The following is a 19,969-nucleotide window of genomic DNA, read 5'->3' as shown; positions in this document are numbered from 1 at the left end:
AATTGCTTCTGTCTTTTGGGTATTAAAAGTTTTAATGATTGGATATCTTGGAAGACTAGAAAGAAAGTATTCATGGGATATGTTCTCTTTTATGGATTACATGTTTGAAAATTACAGAAATTCTTTTAATAGTTTCACTGTCCATACCATCTGAAAAATGCAAGGAAAATCCACAATTTTCTCTTTTAATTTCTGTCCTATTTAACCTGTTTCTTGAAGTGTTGGCTTGTTTCTATTCTGTTTCATACTTGCTATGGTGAAGGTTCATATTTCTTAAAATTTGTTTGTGGCATTTGATTTTTGGGAGGATTTGGTCAATTTTATTGTCAAAATATTCTATAAGAAGTAATGACAGGTAGTTGCAAAGTGAAAATGGAGTCTTCAGACAAAAGAAGATGAAAAAAAGACCCCAAGAGCAAATGTAGCACACTGAAAATTAGAAGGCCTTGAATTCTCTTTACAACGTATGATCATTTTCTTTTCTTTTTTTCACTCACCCGGAGGCCCCTATATAAGATGGGGTAAAATGGAACCAAAAGTTAAGTGTCTCTAATTAGAAGTCTCTTGTTATATGAAGTTTTGGATAATCTTTTGCCTAGCTCTTGTTCAATTTCTATGCTATGTTACATTACTGAATCACTTACTGTGTGACAAATTTGAGTTACGTGAATTAAGTTTTACCATGGAAAGGAAGTGCAACAGAGTTAATTAGGTGAATTAGGTTCAACTCAAGCAAGTAAAAATCATGACCTACACTATGTTGAATTTCCATCAACCACTTATGAGTCGTTTGGTAAAGTGTATTCAACTCTAGTCTTTAACTGATCAAACTTCAAAATTGAATAGTACATACTCGAAAACAACTAATAAACCAAGTTTCAGTGTTGTGACGAAGTCCTATAGTTTTACTTCAACCGCTATTGCTTTCAAGATGATAAATTTCATGAAAATATAGTAGGTACGACTTTCAATGGTTTGCATGTAGTGTATTTACTAGAGATTTGAATTTTACTTCGACTAGAACTTTGGCCTCGTATAAGGAAACTTGTGATTTCCTTTTTCTTTGTGTATGGTTGTTGACGCATACTTGACTCAATATTCTTTTCTTTGGTTCTTTCCTTATTTTCTTCTCTAATTCGTCCATTTATTTATTTCCTTTAGAGGGGATTTAAGTTCACCTGATAGAATACATACAAGATAACAAGTAGTCAATTTCAAAAGTTTAAAACTACATACATGTTCTCTTATTTTTCAACATTTTCTCCTTTTTTAATAATAATAAACATTTCATCATTGTTTATTTTTGTCAATCATCAAAACTACGAACATGTTCTCCTATTTTCCAACACATCCCGTTAAGAATTCATCACCGACTTAATTAATACACAAATACTTCAAAGAAGAATCTAAAACAGCATTGTAGGCATGATGAATAACATGCATTTCCTTCTACTATTCCTTTCTCCACCACGTAAGCTTAATTCTTGCCACGTGGCAGCCTACTCTATAAATAGGCAAATGGCGCGCCATAATAACTGTACACAATCAAAATGCCATAACTAAAATCGTTTCATCGCTTTTTCCGTTGATTTCGTTGAAGTTTTGAAGCCTTCTCTTCAATGGGCGACGCGAGGCACTGGTTACTGAGGAAAGAGTACGTTTCACTGTCAGTATATTCACTTTTTCGTAAAACCAAAATGTAATATGTGTTTTGTGAGGAATCCGTTTGTAATAGTGATTGTTTGAATTCGATTGATGAAGGATCTAGCATTTCCTTATGTTTTTCCATCGTCCTGTAATTGTATATGGTCAAAAGTTCCTTGTTACAACTTCATTTTCAGTCCAGAAGAGCAACTATTTTGCTGTAGTTGAATTGAACTACTTGTTATCCAGATGAAATACGAACTAAATTGTTGTGTGTGTTCTGTGAGGATTCTGTTAATTAAATTGTGTTCCAAATAGTGATTGTTTGAACCCGATTGAAGGATCTAGCGTTTTGTTATGTGTTTTCATTGCCCTAAAATTTTGTGTTCAGAAGTTCCTTTGTTGCCACTTCATTTTAAGTCCAGAAGAGCAACTGTTTTGCTGTAAATAAAGAATCTATTGTACTTAAGACGGAGAGAGGAAATTCTAGAAAAATAACTTCATATTCTTCTTTTTGGATGAGATGTGATTTGACACTTTAGAGTATCAATTTTCATTAGTGCATAGGAGAAATATGTTTTTATAGGAGACAAGATACTTTCAGCCTGCTGGCAGTTCTGTACTTTTGAGTTCTACACTTTCAGATAATGAGAAATACATCTTTTTTGCTGTGAAGTACTTCAGCCTGCTAATGAGTTTGTATTTCAAATTTTAGACTTGCAGGTTTGTATTAAGGCCAGAACACAAGAGAGTGTTGCTGTGTTTTAGCTGTTTCAAAATAGTATTTGAACTGCTAAAGGCCAACATCAATTTGAACCTGATAAAGATGGATTTTGGTGAGGATATGGAGTCAAATGTTGATTTTCACATAAAAGATGAGGCAAAAAGGATGCTTAAAGAGATTGAACTGGTGAAGAAGAATGTTGAGAACTCGGAGTTCTATACTGGAATGCACTTGGATCTCAAACAGAACAAAACAATTCAAAAACATTTCTTTTGCCTTTTAGGCTCCCATTCACAAGTTCAGGTGGTAATCTATGGTTTGGGAAGCATCGAATACAGTTTTAGTTCACAGTTTCAGCTTGCTGTAGCTCTCCTACTAAAACGAGATTTTTTCAATTGGATTGGCAATATAGAAATATACGATCCCTGCCTGTCTCCAGCTGATATCATAGTTTTCGAGAAACTTGATCTTAAGGTTCTCACCATTGATGAAAATTGTAAGAGGAGAGTTCAGAGACCAACAATGTTCTACATGCCGTATCCTCATTGTTATCTTATTGGCAACGTCTTGGGAGCAAACTGGTCATCATCTTGTCTTGGCCAGATTTATTTGCTGACAAACTCATTTTGCAGTACGTTGTCTGATATGCCAAGAACTAGCCAATTGCTAGAAACAGTGCTACGCTTAGAGAGAATTTTTCACTTCACAGCAGAGATTGACATAAAAACTAGTGACGATAAGATGTATGCTGATGTGTTCTCAGGATTTGCCTGGCATTTCTTTGATGTGGATCCCAACATTCACATTGACATTGACAAACTGGGATGTTATTGGTTGGACATGCAAAGGTACTTAGATATGAGACTACATTCTGAACTTCCCATTTATTATAAATACAATTCTCTAGTTATGTTGAATTTGAAACAAAGAACCTGCCAATTAGCACATAATTCATGTAGTCATTAGCCCTTTACTTTTTGTCCGCCTATGAGTGTTCCATTTCTTTCTCCTCGTGATAAGATGGGCTTTACACATGTGATTGATTTAAGTGCTTGTTGGAGAATCTAGATTTTGTTGGTTGGATTATGCAAAGTACTTTGTAATTATTTGCTTAGAGGAAACTATAGAGTGATAGAGATGAGGAGAAGGAAACATTGGAGGGTAAGGAGTACTAATGAATATATCCGTAATGATGTAACTTTTAACTTGTGTCGCAGGCATCTTGAAGAAGAATTTTTGGAACACATGGAAAAGGATATCATGACCAGTATGCTATTTGCAGAATTTTTGGGTGATCATCGTGGGCCTCGTCGTTTAAGATGCAACCCAGTTCCTCCTCCTCCAGGTTGGATTAAGCTAGACATCTATGGTATTGGTATAAAAGGTGATCAACCAGGACAATATAGTGGCATCTTCCACGATGAAAAAGGGAAGTGTTTTGATAGGTATAGGGGTGACAATGTGATTGCTGGACTAGAGGCCTTGAAGATTGGGTTGGCCGGATGTGTGGAAGGAAGGCCAAATGCACAGAAGTTGATTGTGGAGTCCGATAATGTTATACTTGTCCATTATGTTAATGGTCTTCTTGAGCCAAATGAAACAAGGTTGAAGGAAATTTTTGATTTGCTGAAACGTATAACTTGTGCAGTTTACCATATCTATGAAGAAACCAATGAAACTGCCAGAGACTTGGCTCTAAGAGGTTAATGTCCTAATAGTGCATAGATAGCTTTGTTTTTTACTCAAAAGTGTAAGGTGAATCTTTCCTATGGCAAATGATGTTTCTATCAAATTTGTCAAAGGTTGGAGACACTTGAATTTGGTTGTTAACCTTTGTGTTTAATTGTGCTTTTGAATGTTTAAGATAATATACCTATCTGTTTTACTTGCTAGTTTCTACAGAATTGCTCGTCTTTTGGGTATTAAAAGTTTTTTATGATTGGAAAGATTAGAAGAAAGTATTTATGGGATATATTCTCTTTTATGAATTACATGTCTATTTTGCTCATACCAATAAACATAGCTAAAGTTATAGTTGGAGTCGCTGATAAAAAGTCGAGATAACTAGTTATTGTAAGCATGAAAAGAGCTAAACTAAATGAAATATATTCTTAATCTTCGTCTTCCTTTTTCTTCAGTGCCCTTACAGGAATGTTGTTCCAAACGCCTCTGAAAGCCTTGGCAAACATCCCTCCTCCAACGAGTAACTTTCCCACCCGGTGTCCGATACACACATTGGAAATGTGTCTCTCACTGCTTTCATCATGTTCATACAATTTCATCACGTTCATACAGCCGTAATTAAAGACGAAAGAAGTAAAAAATTAGGTTTTGCGAGATAAATTATCAGCTAGCTCCACCGGGAACAAGTACTATGTATATTACCAGCAGTTTTTAGGCAACAGAGTACATACATCACTGCAGTAAACACACGCTTAGGTTGAGAAGAAAACTCATTACTACAAAGAAATTCCTATTTTTAACTACAAAGTTAAACGAAAACCATGATGCAATTGCATTGAAAATAGAAATAATGCCATAGCACGATTGAATTACAGCAACGAACGAGAATCTGAAAAACATAAATGCACTCAAAAAACATGAACGCCGCCGCCTCCATACTCTCATTTAGTGGCCTGTGCAATGATGTTACTAAGAGAACTTGCCTCTTCTTTGGCAGCCTCGACCAAAGAATCCTGCAAGTTGTTGACAGGATCCAGTTTTAAGATAAGTGAAGAATATTGCATTGTTACCTGTGAAATGCATCAAGTGTATAATGAAGAATACCTGTGCAGCAATTAGACGTGCAACTGTTTTCTTGCTTGATTCTTGGAGTTCACCAGCAATCACAAGTTCGTCCAATATATAGTATGCCTGCCAAATCACTCACATGGTTTCGAAATATATATAAGCTATAATCTCAAAAGTTGTTTATATGAAAATGCATGATAGATGAAATCACAAGTAGTCACTGAGAGGCAAGTTCAATCAGCACAGAATATACTATCCAAAAAACAAGTCAATCAGAGGAGCATTCATTGGTTTTTGTAGTAACATTAAGCTAGTTTAACTAGTTCACTCGACACCTCTAGGACACCTTATGGTTTTTGTAGCCTTGTGCTTTAAGAAAGAAGATGTCTCAACAGTTGAATCCTGAACTCACCCTTATAAGGCTCCTTCCCCCTTTATTTTGATGTGGGATTTTCCTAGGGCAAACTTCACAGCAATTCTCCGGTCCAACTCGGCAGTCCATGGGCTATTATGCCCACCCCCTTTAAGGACTCGGTTACTCAGCGATTCCACCATCATACTACGGATGGTACTGGCAAGGTATTGTCTGCTTTCTCCCAACCCATCTAGCCACCTTAACACTTTTGGGTGTCATGATTTTCTCTTTGGACTTTAATTATAAAGATGTCTCAATAGTTGAATCCCAAACTCGCCCTTATATGGACCCTAACTTTACGATCCCATTACGATATGGGATTTGACAACGGCAAGTTTCTACCCCTTTCAAGTTCAACAGCTAACAGTCTGGGGGTGTTACACTTATCCCCCCCCCCCCCTTGTGGACTCATCAAACTTGCTAAGTTCTTTCTACCATCATACTAGGGGAGCTACCTATGATACCATCTATCACAGCCCATGCCTAACTGCCAAGGTATTGTTAACTTTGGCCTGGCTCCTCTAGGTCACCTTAAGGGTTTGGACCTCAAGTTTTTTGTCCCCATGAGCTTTAACCCAAAAGGAAACTAAACCTTGAATTCAAAATTCACTTGTCTTAAGGCAACTGACACAGCAAGCCTTTTGAGTTCAACCACCGGCCGTCTGAGGGTTGCTATACTCAACCCACCTTTCGGGACTCAACGTCCTCGCTGATATTTCAACCAAGAGAGGTGCTGACTCAAATACCACCTGTCAATGTCAAGGTCAAGGCCTAATTGCCAAGGTATTGTCCACTTTAGCCCTACCCTTGTGGGCCACCTCAAGCCTTTTGGGCATCACATTTTGTCCTCTTGGACCTTAATCCAAAAGGCATCTCAACAGTTGAATCTTAAACTCCTCCTTATATGGCCCCTTAATTCCTCTTCTTATTTCCAATTTGGGATTTTTACAAGGCAAGTTTCACAATGAAAACCCCCTTTTGAATTCAATGGCCAACAGTCCATGGACATTAAGACAGACTATTCCGTTCTGTATACACCAACAGCTAAAGAAACTCAAGAAAATTTACTGAAATAAATAATACCCATCACAGACTAATTTTTTAAATGGAAAAATGTGAATAGTAAGAGTAAAGACGAAGAAAACATATAGTACTTTCTTAGATTCAATTTTTCCAACAAGATAAGTTTGGACTCTTAGATAATGACTTCTTTTGCTTATGAGAAAGGCAAGTAATAAATCACAATTCACAATTGATTTCATAGACCCAAGATTAAAAAATCAAACTTTACATTGCTAAATAGTGTTTTTTTCTTCTTTTTTGTAGCATGTTAAAACATAATTCTTGGAGAATATTTCTTATTTACTTGATAACAAATTCACCAATTGGAGTTATATTGTAAAATGGACCCTGTCACCCAAGCGTGCGCAAAACCTGGATGGTTTAGTAACTAAACTTTAACAGAGGATCTTCTCTTTTGTAAAATATGTTTCTTCATCAGATATAACTTCCAAATATCTTAGATCTTCATTGCTAAAATTCTAATACCCAACTTATGATGATGAAGGGGACAGTTACATGTATTACACAAAGTTCAGCTCAAGCAAAACACTAATTTTCAGATTGGGAAAAAGGTAATCTATACACAGTTTAAACAAAGAAAACGAGGGTCGGTTTAGCACAGAAAATAAGATGATTTGAGGTTTTGAGTGCCCTTCGTTCTGTCTGAGATCAAGCATGGTTGCAGAGACCAAGGGCAAAAAAAATAGACGGGTAATAAGAAGGAGAGGGAAAGCAAGAGAGGAGTCACATGATAACCTGCAACTGTAATTGTAGTCTACTCAAAGTTCAATGGAAAATGTTTTTAAAATAGTGCTGTTTCTAGTTACTTACAAATTTAACCTCTATTTCTTATCAAAACAATTTAACCTCTATAAACAACCTCTATTAACGAATCTATATAAGCCCCAAGAAGTGATCATAAATGTCACCTCAATTATTGTAACATCCATAAGGAAAAACAGTAAAATTTAGGTAAAGGTGACAGGTGGAGATGCATAGATTGTAGAAATCCCTGAACAAATTCAATGAACATACCTTGTGAAAATTGAAGATTAAGTCCAGCTCACAGACCTGAAGGGAAAGAAAGCCAACAACATAAATATAAAACAGAACAAGTAGGAATGCCATCTTCTTTAGAGTTTGAGAGCCTTACACTTCCAAAGTATCGGTCCAGAATCTCAACAAAATGGTGTATGATTTCCAGGACCTCCAACTCATTGTCCTCTTGGTCTATGCACATACAGAAATACAAGCTTGCATATCTGTTAAATTAACAGCCCATAAGAAGATTGGAACGTATATTTTCTTACAGGGAAAAGAGATAAATAGATTCTTCTCTAAAAAGAAAAGATTAATAGATTCTATCTAATTGAGAGCAAATCATAAGACGTGAACTTGAGAATAAAATTAGATCACCTTTACCTTTTATAAACGACTTTGTATCCTCTCCACTCAACAAAATTGCAAAGCTTTGGTCCTCGAGTGAGAATCATACCACTTAGTTCACGGATTACCTTAAGAGAGTTGCATTGACATGTAACATGTTACTAATAAATTAAGGAAAATAACTTTTGCATAATCAGTACTATAAGATGTTTGCAGGAATGAAAAATCCTGTGTATATAAGAAAGTGGAATAATTATTTACTTCTCAATCTTGCCACAAATGAAAATTTATTCACATCCCTCTACTATTTAATGGCTTGAAAAAATTGCAAGACCCATTCACCTTGGCAGCGAAGAAAAATAAAACAGATAAAGACTAAAAGCAAGCAATTAAGCTTTACACCATACCTTATGTAATTTCTTTATCTTACTTTTCGGGTATGAAAACTTCATATTTTTTACACCTATCTTCAGAACATCTCTTCAGGCTCTTTAAACCCTCTCTTTTTCTTTTATGACTGAGAAATCCGCTAGGGTCCAGCCCTTAGGAGCAACCGCAACCTTCACAACTCGGAAATAATGGCCCACACCTCGTCCCTTCTTCATTTAAATACCAGGCTTAGTTCACATGGCGGATGGTTCAATCATGTGACCTAAGTCGCAAGCCCCTCGACTTTACAGCTTGACTGAATCCCCGGAAGCGCTCTTTGTACCCTCTCTTAATACATGATTCTATCTTATATTGGAACTATTTGGAAGGTATAAGCCTTCTTTGGCTTTTCGTATTTTACTCTTTTTTTATATTTTAATTTTCCCTAGTTTGCAAAAAAAATCTTTTAATGTCACGAGGATTGACAAGATCAATTCTCAATTATGATAACCAACAAGTCTCTCTCTATCTCTCACTCTCTCTCTCTTTTGATAAGAACAAACCAGTCTCTGTCATAAATTAATGCAACACCATGCATTTCTATGCATATTGCAAACCAGTCTGTCATAATGCAACAACATCTATTTTCTAAAATGTATATAGCTCCCGATTTTTCCTATAGTTTCTTCAGGAGAAGCGGTGAGTTCCTTGAAGAAACTTAAAGATAAATCCAGGGTATAAGGAAGCTTACAGCCCAAAGAGAATGAGATTTCCCACTCATATCTGCCACTTAGTAGCTGAAGCTTGTTGAGGAATAACAAGTAAAACAGCTACCGCAATAATTTTCTTGAGGAAGTAGGAAAAGGCATTTACTTATCATATAGAAAAAAAACCGAACTAGTGAAAGATATGTGAGGTGGACCGTGGGCGTCTCCACCACATTGTTATCCCTAAATCATATCGATAAATACATCGTGTTTGAGATCTCAATAAAAATCACTAGACTGAGTAACACATACAAACAGTTTTGTTGAAAAAATCAAACAAACACCCTAAGACCGCTTAAAAAAAAAACACCCTATGATATTCATCGCATCCTATCTCAAGAAGGGCAGAAGAAATACCTTGGTTCTCTCTTTTTGTGTATATGGTGAATACCACTTGGTTAGCCTCACCTTTCCCTGTCGGCTAATGAGCAGAACAAAATGAATCTGGAAGAAATCAAAAGCTATTAGCTATACTGCGGTTGATATATACTGTAGTAGAAAATATAGCATATACATCCAGTGAAGCTGTTATAAAAAAGAGCTATTGAAACAAGTCAAAATATTGTCAGCCAAAAATAATTAGTCCCAGCATCGTTTTGATTTTCTCAAAGGCGTGCAATATCCACTTTGTTTGTAGTTTTTTAAAATTCTTTTTACAATAGGAAGATCCCCAAGTACTTGTGGCACACGATCTGAAACTCAGTGGATAATGGGCCTGCCTTTCTAAGCTTCTCTACTTAAATACCATGGATTTATCCGCGGCAAAGTTTGACCAGTGACGTGCTATAGTAAAAGAGTGATAGATGCATCCTTTTCTTGGTTTAGTGGGATATCTTTTGTTTTTTAACTTATGCTCTTTATTTGTTGAATGTCCAATTTATCTTCTTAGTTGATTTCCCAATACTAAATGGCTGGACTTTGGATTCAGATGAAGGTTAGGTTTCACAAATTTGGTGGACTAATGCTAAGATACAAAGTCAATCACCAAGTTGTATACATAACTCTCTAAAATTCTCCCCGGTTCCTCTGACTGCTACAGGCTAAAGCATTTTGATTCTATATATGGACTATTCACAGCTTCCCTTCAGGTACCCTCATCAACTAAGCACTACATCCCTCTCCCTAATACCAAACTTCTACAGGTTTCAAACATCAAGTGATTCTTGAATACCCATATACAGAAATACAAATAACATGTATTAGCTCAATCACTCCATTTTCAAAGCCTCAAAACTCAATCCTTCAACCAAAAAAGTAATACCCATAAAGCTCATCACTTTTTCTATCTATCCAATTACACACAATCTATCATAGCTCAAGAATTCCTTCATCAAATCCAGATTTCTCTTACATTTCACAAAAATCCAACCCCTCGTCTACTATCAACCATTCTAAAAGGAAATATACACCAAATCTTTGAGACCCCTTTAGAGAAATTAAATATGATCCATAGAACCCCAGCTCCTCATTTGAGCTAGAAACAATCAATTTAAAGAAAACCCAGATAATATTCAAACATTTGGAGTACATTTCCACAGCAAGATCCAGAATCAGATTCAAATCCCAAATCGTATAGAACAAATGCAACAAATCAAACAATGCCCATATGTATTTTTTACAAATATATCTTTAATCAAGCATCAATTGTAACAATTATTCACCAGATCAAACACGAAAAACATTGAAAAAAAGATAAAAGAGAAAATGGGTTTTGGGTTTTGTTGAAAAGAAGAGATCTAGCATACCATGGCTGGTGATCCAAGGTACAAACAACTCCTCCTCCTTCTTCTTCTTCTTCTTGCGAGGTGAAATTGGAGTTAGGGGATTTTGTGTTCCTGTTATTTCTATACTGTATTTTCTGTACAGTCTTTTATTTTTTCTTTACTAGTTTGTGTTTTCTAAGATTTGGATTTCTGGATTTCATTTTATGATATGAAAAATCAGAATGTTTTATTTTTGTAATTTTTAATAATAAATAATTATTTCAAAAAATTATATAATAAAATATACTTTTAACTAAAATCGGATCAAGTAATATGAAATATATTAGGGGATAAATGATTTTCTAGTACTTTTTATTTCTATTTTTAATATTTTTATTAAAAGGTCCGATCAGCTTGATTAAATGAAAAATCAAAACATATACAAGTTAATTATTTAATATATTTATAGTTTGAAGAAATTACTTTTCGCCACTAACATATAACCATATTTATGCGGGTCATGTTCAGAATTTGTACAATTTGATTTCTAATTGTATAAAATTCAGAATTTGTATAATTCAAATTGTATTAAATCTAGAATTTGTATATGTTTATCCTAGCTTGTATATAATAAACTTGCTGATACATTATTCGTAGATTTGATTTGTATAAGTTCTGAAAATTCATATGTATAGATACATAATTTGTATATACTTATCATGTTTGTATAAATTGGCAACCGCATTATACTAATGAAAATATTTATAGCAAACGAAACTATAACTACGGAGCATAATTAAGAAAATAGTAGCTAAAGCAGGCTTCTTAAGTTTAATCTTTTTACAATTTATGAAAAAAAATCATTATTAAATAAGCGGAAAAGGCTCAAAACTATCCCTAAACTATCTGAAATAGATTAAATTTACACTTAAACTATATTCCGACTCAAAATTGCCCTTCCCGTCAAACTATTGGGCCATACCTACCCTTCTAATTAACAAAAGCATGTTAAGTACCACATGAACGTCACATAAGCGCCAAACATCTCATAGCTAATTGTGAAACATGCGGAGTTTGCCAATATGCTAATGGTTAAAATTAAGAGCTTGCCAATATGACAACCTCTTATATCTAACTGTCACGAGACCTGATATTGCCTATAGTGTACAATTGCTAAGCCAGTAACCAAAAAGATCTCATATGGAGTAGGGGTGACAATTTCAGCCCATATTAATGAAATGAGTCTATTTTATTCATATTTAATGACTTGGATCACTCATATTTTAATTGGGTAAAGGCATTAAGCTATTTTAAGAGTCTCTACAAATAGGGAAAATTGTATAAAATAACAAACTATTAATTCAAATTAAATATTATAACCACGGTTTGATTTAATTGTAACCCGTAGCAAACAATTGTCATTTGCCTCTCTCCTTGGATTTCTCGCTCACCAGTCTCTCTCTTGCTTCTCTCACTTTATACAAACACAATGTATAAAATGCGTTTGTGTTTGTATAAAGCGAGAGAAAACTGTATATGCAGATACAAATGCATATATTTTCGTCCTATACACTTATATCCAATTCTTTAAAAATTACTTTAAAAACTTAAAACATATAAATTCATTTTCCAATTCTTCAATCAATGTGGATGAAATATGGGTAAACTCATATCCAATCCGTCCATTAATTACCCAAACCATATTTACCCATATAAAATATGGGCGGATTGAATAATTACCCATTTTTGTTCAAATCATTTTATATCCATCCAAATCCAACCATTTGCCACCTCTAATGTGGAGGCAGCTCAAAGGATAGTCAAATATATAAAAGCTCAACCAGGTCAAGGTCTACTATTATCAAGCAAAGCACATGACATTATAACAACATTATGTGATGGAGACTGGGCAGCATGTACACAAACAAGAAGGTATGTCCTGGTTTTTTAATAAAAATTGGATTTACCAGAGGCCTGAACACATTGAGATAGATTGTCATTTCATAACGGAAAAATTGCAACAAGGATTGGTGAAAACTGAATATATCGATCAACACTAAGGAGCAGCCTGCTGATATCCTTACCAAAGGGTTAAACAGAGTTCAACATGTCTACCACATTTAAGTAACAAGGGTAAAATAGTAATTTTCCCCTTTCCTAATGTTAGTTACACTTGTTAGGATTAGTTATAGTTAGTTATAATGAGCTAGAATTAATTAGTTGATCAATTAATTAAGAGTGTATATATACTTTTAGTATAGGATATTTTGCTTCTCTTTTTTTATTAGGATTACTAATACTAGTTACATTAGAACTTACTGGAAAAAAAAAAAACGCTTTATTTATTAATTTAACCTTTGTAGAAAACCATAAAGGTTTCTACTTTATGCCAAACCCAAACCATTAAGGTTATGAATTCTTCTTAATTCTATAAATTTAACACTTTCTCCTTATTCACGATTATTTCTTTCAATTTTTTCTGTATTTTGATTTATTCAACTAACATTCAATATGGTTTACACATTGTTGAGTCTAGACGATTTTTCGGGCATGAAATTCACGCCCAACATGAGTAGTGTGGATTATTTACTCGCTGTCTCTGAAGTCTCTTACTTAAAATCCATGTATGGTGAAGAAGACAACTTAATCGCCGAACACGACAAAGAATTTCGTATCAAGAAAGAAGAAAGGATCACTCAGAATATTCGGTCTATCGTGTCATCATACCCACATGTTCTTGATCTTGAAAAACCAGTTTTTGATTTCGCTGTCCCAAGGGGAAAACGATCAAGGCCAAACACGCGTCCAAGAGAAGTTAAAGCTCTGGAAAATAATTCTGAAGAAGAACACAGAGTAGTACAAGTTGATAATGCGGAAAAAAATATACCAGATTGGTCTGCTAGACTTGAAAGACCAACTGGTGTCACTGTCAACAATAAAGAATCACTCGAAAACAGAGAAAAGGCGGCTGATAATAGGGAAAACAGAGGAAGTAGTAGTAATTCTGCACCATTTCCCGTTGACAGAAAAAGATCACGAGAAGAAGCCAACGGCAATTTTAGACCTGTTGCTAGAGCTGTAGTCGTCGCCCCTCCTCCAGAATTGAGTATCGAATTCAAGAATCTGATTACAGTCAATGGGGGTTTACTTGAATCAGCTATATTGGTCATTGAAAAAGCACTATTCGAGACAGATGTTAAAGCAGCAGAGGGAAGGTTTTCAATCCCACAAAAGCAGATGAGTAATCAGTTTCTAAAGCCTGAGGAAGAACAACTTTTGAATGGGCGCAATGAGGCTAATAAAATGCGTGAGATGAATGTGATGTTGATTGAGCCTTCGCATAAAAAAGGTGAAATAAATCTGAGAAAATGGACAATGAACAAAAACAATGGGAAAGCAAGTTCAAGTTATGTGTTGGTTAAACACTGGAATGATGTGGTAAGAAGGAATGGTTTGAGAGCTGGTATGAAGATGCAATTGTGGGCATTCCGAAAGGGTGAAAAATTGTGTTTTGCCCTCTTTAATATTAGATGAATTTGTTGATAACATTGGATATTGTTGTTGTTGTCATCTAAATAAATTATTAGCATGTTTCTTTTTGGTACGAATATTTAGCCAAATCATGAATTGTATTGATTGATTGTAACGTTAATATTATTAGGGCTCGTTGTCCAATAGGTGTCTTTATAGTTTGAATTATGATATATGTACTTGTACAATATAATACTAGGCGTGAGTTACCAGTACTATTACTAATTTCTTTCTAGCCGATTATCTAACTAATTCTGTTATTTAACCAACTTTCCCGCTAACTGTATCCTTCAGCTATAACTAATTATGTTGACTCAGCTACTAACTATAATATTCTGATATCAATAAATTAGGTTGGAACTTACAACTGTAAGCAAATTTGTTATTTGTGATTTTGTTGCGAAAGGCAGGAAGTGTTTTCATTGCGACACAGTGAAGTTGTTTTGTTGCGAAAGGTGGAAAGTGTTTTAATTGCGTACTAACAGGGGAAGGGGATACCTGGTGTGTTCAATAATGGAGATTGATTTTTGTTGATATTGTTGCATCTGCGGCAGTTTATAGTTAAGTGTGTTAAGCTATAAGTCGTGTTTGTCCAGATTGGGAGTATTGAAGGTGACAACTTGTGAGGGTTTGAGGGCTTAATGTTATCTCCTGTATTCAGGTTAGTCAAAAAATACAGAAACAGAAAAAGGATGAAATTGACGGAATGATTTTTAATCCGAGTCCACAGAAACCACTATGTTTCCTTAAGAAATTTAATCCCCTCACTGTACCCGAGGTTGTAGATTAATTCCTCCCAAGATAAAACGGATTAACCTGTTAAAGAAGTAGCAGTACCTCAAACTTCAATAACTTCAGCGAACGCAAGAACAGCAACAAGAGCACACACAGACTCAGTCGATCGATAATTTTATTTATGTAAGAAAATGTATGCAGAGAGGAAAAATTTCAGTGTTTGAAAAAACGAAAAAGACCTCTTATTTATAGCCATTTGCAGCAAGGAACGCGTCTGTTAAGAAAATCTATTCAGACCCGTTTTTCCAGAACATTGTGTCCTTTGGGAAAAGTAACGACTTTTCGGAAGGATTACCGTTTGGAAAAAGTAATGACTTTTTGGAAGGATTACCGTTACACGTGAATTTCAAATAAATTCAGTTGCGTCAAATTAATTCTGTTATTTAATTAACATTCTGAATTAATTTATAAGAGAAAGGAAATGATTTAACAAGATTGATTAAATAAATTTTGTCCAAAAATATTATCAATCAATCATTTGCCAAATCCGAAGCTGAAGCCGAGGCCGAGCGAGCGACGACGACAGCGCAAGGGGGCACCTTCTTCTTAACCCTTTAAGAACTAAATGAAGTGTTTCCTAATATAAGGACAACAATTTCCTTTCTTCTACCGATATGGTAAAAATGACCTTTCATTTGCACTTTTGCAATGATGACTTTTCATTTTCCCTCCAAAATTGGTTCCCCCACTTTCATTGGTTCTTCCACTTTCCATTTTCTCTTTTTATTTCCCGTTCACACCTTGCTAAACCCAACACTTAATAATACGTGTGTTATTGAAATGTATTTTCAGTAACATCCACACCTCGATATGTTTTTATTCGTCTTGTCGATTTAAATTGGCACACTGATGTCGTTTGATTGTTCTTCTTATGTAAGTACCAATGTTCAGGACATTATTTAGTTTTACCAATTACGTTAGCATGGACAACTTGGCGGATTAAGTATAACAGAGGACCATTCTGAAGTTTGTCGATTTGGAAGTTCATTAGTTTTTGGTCTTGTAAGCCGAAGAATATAGTTGCAAATGTAGAGAGTGTCCTTCCATGTTTCAATATGTGTTGCTTGGAGTTTTGTTCCCTAGTATTAATTTGAGTGACGCTGATGTCAATAGCAAAGTAAAGGCATAATACATGAACATGACCATTAACTTGGCTTCATCAGGTTACTACGTCCTCTAACTTTGGATGTGCACAAGTAGGCATTTTAACTTGTATAAATCGAACAAGTAGACACATGTAGGATGCAAAAGTGTCATGCTGGACGAATGTGTTTGTTTGTTCAATTTTATATAAGTTTAAGTGTCTAGTTGCGTACACCCAAATTTAAAGGTCATATTGTTAGTTGAAGTCAAGTTAAGGGTCATGTTTATGAAGTCAAGTATATGTATTATGCCAAAAGTAAATATGAACGATAGTAAAACTGTCAATGATAGTACCGTCAACTAATATTATCATTCAGAAAGTGCCTTCATGCGTTGGTTTTTTTGTAAGGTATAACTGAACCCCTGTGAACAACTAAAGCTCTCATCACCCATTCAACGGACAGTTTTGGTATCTTGTTAATGGGTACACTCTGTTTCTGTTTCAGTGACAATGTATGCTGGATCTGCATGGTTAGAGGTACAGACGGGAAAGTGATTATCAATGTTAATTAATTGCACGAGTTGATGTGTATCAGTAAATGTTAAAGGAAACATTATACTTGATTCTACTTTTATTGTAGATAGCTAATATAAGTAGGAAATATCTTCAAGAAATGAACGGAATTTTCCAATAGTATATAATAAACTAATTGATTTGGTATAGCCCCAAGCAAATTGTGGTGCTTTCAGTTTTTAACAATTTAGTAGCAGTTCAGAATGAGCATGGTGACCGGCGAGTTTAATTTTTTTAAAAGTGAATGGCCAATGTATAGATACTAATGCGAGAATTCCAAAGTTGGAAACAGATAAAGTAAAAAAGTGAGCAAGTGTGGTGGATTTCGATGTGCAAGAGTTTGATCAATGCAATTGCTAATTTACAGAGTATCACGACTTTGATGTGGTGTGTGTATTAAGCAACTGTAAGGTAGTTGGAGGAATAGATGTAATCTGTACATAAACATGAGTATAAAACACACAGTTTGGAACTCACCAATTGCGCGTTGCGTGGAACAATGTTGGCCTGGAAAATCTGCAAATATGGTTTAGTCAGGTAAGATTGGAGATTACTTGGACATTTGCGACGGTCCAAAAGGTAAGAGACATTTGCCACTGTCCAGAATGAGCGGCGACTCTTGTAATCAGTTTACTTGATTTTGTTGAGGCCTCTCTATCCTTTACACCCTTCCTAGAAGGTGGTATTGGTTCTTAGGTGCTATATAGTGTGTATTGTTGCTTTGTTGGTTATGGTAAGTTTTTCACAAATTACCAAAAAAAAAAAAAAAAAAAAAAGACTTGTTTAAATTTTGAATTGCCAAAAAAGTGTCATATAAATTAAGACGAAGAGAGTATATTACTTATTATTTTGCTTCTCCTACTCTATGTAGAAAGACGCTGGCCCAAAATATGGTAGACCTCTTTGATTAGGATTAGTAGTTATAATTATAATTTGAAAGAAAAGAACTGGAAAAAAAAACACACGTTATTTTATTTCCTTAATTCATTAATAGAAGTTGTCCAAAACCTAAAAAGGTTAACTGAAAGAAAAAAAAAAACACGTTTTTCTACTAAGGTTTCCAAAACTAAAAAGGTTTTTTTTTATTCCAAACCCAAACCATTGAGGTTATGAATTCTTCTTAATTCTATAAATTAACCACTTTCTCCTTATTCACAATCGTGTGTTGTTTTTTCTATACAACACTGATATTTCTTTCAATTTTTTCTCTCTCTCTCTATACTGTTTTGATTTATTCAACTAACATACAATATGGTTTACACATTGTTGAGTCTAGACGATTTTTCGGGCATGAAAATCACACCCAACATGAGTAGTATGGATTATTTACTTGCGGTCTCTGAAGTCTCTTACTTAAAATCCATGTATGGTGAAGAAGACAACTTAATCGCCGAACAAGATGAAGAATTTCGTATCAAGAAAGAAGAAAGGATCACTCAGAATATTCGGTCTATCGTGTCCTCATTCCCAGAAGTTGTTGATTTTGAAAAGCCAGTTCTTGATTTCACCATCCCAAGGGGAAAACGATCAAGGCCAAACGCGCGTCCAAGAGAAGTTAAAGTTCTGGAAAATAATTCTGAAGAAGAACACAGAGTAGTACAAGTTGATAATGAGGAAAGAAACATACCGATCAAACACGATTGGTTTGCTATTGCTGATAAACTTGTAAGACCAGCTAGTGTCACTGTCAACAATCAAGAATCACTCGAAAACAGAGATAAGGCGGCTGATAATAGGGAAAACAGAGGAATCAAAACCAATTACAGAGGAAGTAGTAGTAATTCTGCATCATTGCCCGTTAACCGAAAAAGATCACGAGAAGAAGCCAACGGCAATTTTAGACCTGTAGTCGTCGCCCCTCCTGCTGTTATAGTCAACAGAGAATTGAGTATCGAATTCAAGAATCTGATTACATTCCATGGGGGTTTACTTGAATCAGCTAAATTGGTCATTGAAAAAACACTATTCGAGACGGATGTTAAAGCAGCAGAGGGAAGGTTTTCAATCCCACAAAAGCAGATGAGTAATCAGTTTCTAAAGCCTGAGGAAGAACAACTTTTGAATGGGCGCAATGAGGCTAATAAAATGTGTGAGATGAATGTGATGTTGATTGAGCCTTCGCATAAAAAAGGTGAAATAAATCTGAGAAAATGGACAATGAACAAAAACAATGGGAAAGCAAGTTCAAGTTATGTGTTGGTTAAACACTGGAATGATGTGGTAAGAAGGAATGGTTTGAGAGCTGGTATGAAGATGCAATTGTGGGCATTCCGAAAGGGTGAAAACTTGTGTTTTGCCCTCGTTAATGTTTAAGTTATTAGCCTTTCTCAGTAATTAGTAACAGTATACTTTAAGATGAATTCTTAACACTAGTTTGTTGATTACACTGAATTTTGTTGTTGTCGTTGTCATCTAAATAAAATATTAGCATGTTTCTTTTTGGTGCAAACATTTAGCCAAATCACTAATTGTGTTGATTGATGATAACGTTAATATTATTAGGAACGGGCATGGGCAAAGCAGTGAATTAAGAAACAATATTTGGGAACTGGGTTGATGAATAGGATTTGTAAGAGAAAATTAGACTTCAACTATTATGGAGGGAAAGTTAGTTGTAGTTGTAACTAACTAATGGAAATTTTTTACGAGCAAATTGAATTTTCATTTGATGGTGCCTTATAGCTCCACGTATTTCCATATTTGCATATCATACCTAACGAATTTTGTTAGGGTAACCAAAACATACATAACTGAAAAGCAAACTAGAACCATTTCTCATACATAATGAATTTAATTAATGGAACAGTGACTGTAGTACTCATGATGTCGATGATAGATAGATAGATGGATGGAGGGTATTCGAGAACCATTTCTCATACGTTAAGGGTAATTTTAGCCCAATTCTGCATAACTATTACAGAATGATGGCAAACATTAGACAAATCTCAAATTAAGTAAGTGTTCAAAAAGAATGTACTATACATTCAAGATTTCAGAAAGAGATTGCTTTATTGAATTCAACAGCATCCAAAATGGTCAGAGGACAATAAATACATAGTCTCTAAAGCTTCATTATATGACCATTAACACTATGGTTAGCATATTTCCAAGTGCAAAGAATTATGTTGCTAAAATAGTAAAAGAATAAAAGAACTATGCTCAAAG

General features: G+C 34.9%; 4 protein-coding genes across 5 annotated transcripts; 3 read left to right on the top strand and 1 right to left on the bottom strand.

The window, feature by feature from the left end:
• Positions 1 to 2,434: 2,434 nt before the first annotated feature.
• On the top strand, positions 2,435 to 4,075 carry LOC125835643 (uncharacterized). Its single transcript, XM_049514754.1, has 2 exons — positions 2,435 to 3,216; positions 3,586 to 4,075. The coding sequence occupies exons 1-2, from the start codon at positions 2,471 to 2,473 to the stop codon at positions 4,073 to 4,075; spliced, it is 1,236 nt and encodes a 411-aa protein (XP_049370711.1). The 5' UTR covers positions 2,435 to 2,470.
• Positions 4,076 to 4,711: 636 nt separating this feature from the next.
• LOC125835661 (AP-1 complex subunit sigma-1) lies at positions 4,712 to 11,012 on the bottom strand. 2 transcript variants are annotated; one of them, XM_049514774.1, is made up of 7 exons: positions 10,864 to 11,012; positions 9,476 to 9,562; positions 8,019 to 8,110; positions 7,750 to 7,858; positions 7,632 to 7,667; positions 5,156 to 5,242; positions 4,712 to 5,064 (listed from the first exon to the last, which is right to left on the bottom strand). In XM_049514774.1, exons 1-7 carry the CDS (start codon positions 10,864 to 10,866, stop codon positions 4,993 to 4,995), a joined length of 486 nt encoding a protein of 161 aa, XP_049370731.1. In that variant the 5' UTR covers positions 10,867 to 11,012; the 3' UTR covers positions 4,712 to 4,992. The 2 variants fall into 2 exon arrangements, with proteins under 2 accessions (XP_049370731.1, XP_049370732.1); XM_049514775.1 differs by lacking the exon at positions 7,632 to 7,667 and having other exon boundaries at positions 4,941 to 5,064; positions 10,864 to 10,990.
• A 2,320-nt stretch (positions 11,013 to 13,332) lies between these two features.
• LOC125835682 (B3 domain-containing protein At3g25182-like) lies at positions 13,333 to 14,355 on the top strand. The gene is made up of 2 exons (XM_049514791.1): positions 13,333 to 13,704; positions 13,846 to 14,355. Exons 1-2 carry the CDS (start codon positions 13,333 to 13,335, stop codon positions 14,353 to 14,355), a joined length of 882 nt encoding a protein of 293 aa, XP_049370748.1.
• Positions 14,356 to 18,054: 3,699 nt separating this feature from the next.
• Positions 18,055 to 19,117, top strand: LOC125835649 (B3 domain-containing protein At3g25182-like). The gene is made up of 2 exons (XM_049514759.1): positions 18,055 to 18,427; positions 18,608 to 19,117. The coding sequence occupies exons 1-2, from the start codon at positions 18,056 to 18,058 to the stop codon at positions 19,115 to 19,117; spliced, it is 882 nt and encodes a 293-aa protein (XP_049370716.1). The 5' UTR covers position 18,055.
• The last annotated feature ends 852 nt before the right edge of the window (positions 19,118 to 19,969 follow it).

The sequence above is a fragment of the Solanum verrucosum genome, unplaced genomic scaffold (assembly GCF_900185275.1).
Source record: "Solanum verrucosum unplaced genomic scaffold, falcon-dt-bn FXZP01000128.1, whole genome shotgun sequence".
In the NCBI taxonomy this organism is placed as follows: domain Eukaryota; kingdom Viridiplantae; phylum Streptophyta; class Magnoliopsida; order Solanales; family Solanaceae; genus Solanum; species Solanum verrucosum.
The sequence above is the reverse complement of the archived record's forward strand: the minus strand, read 5'-3'. Positions and strand labels throughout refer to the sequence as shown.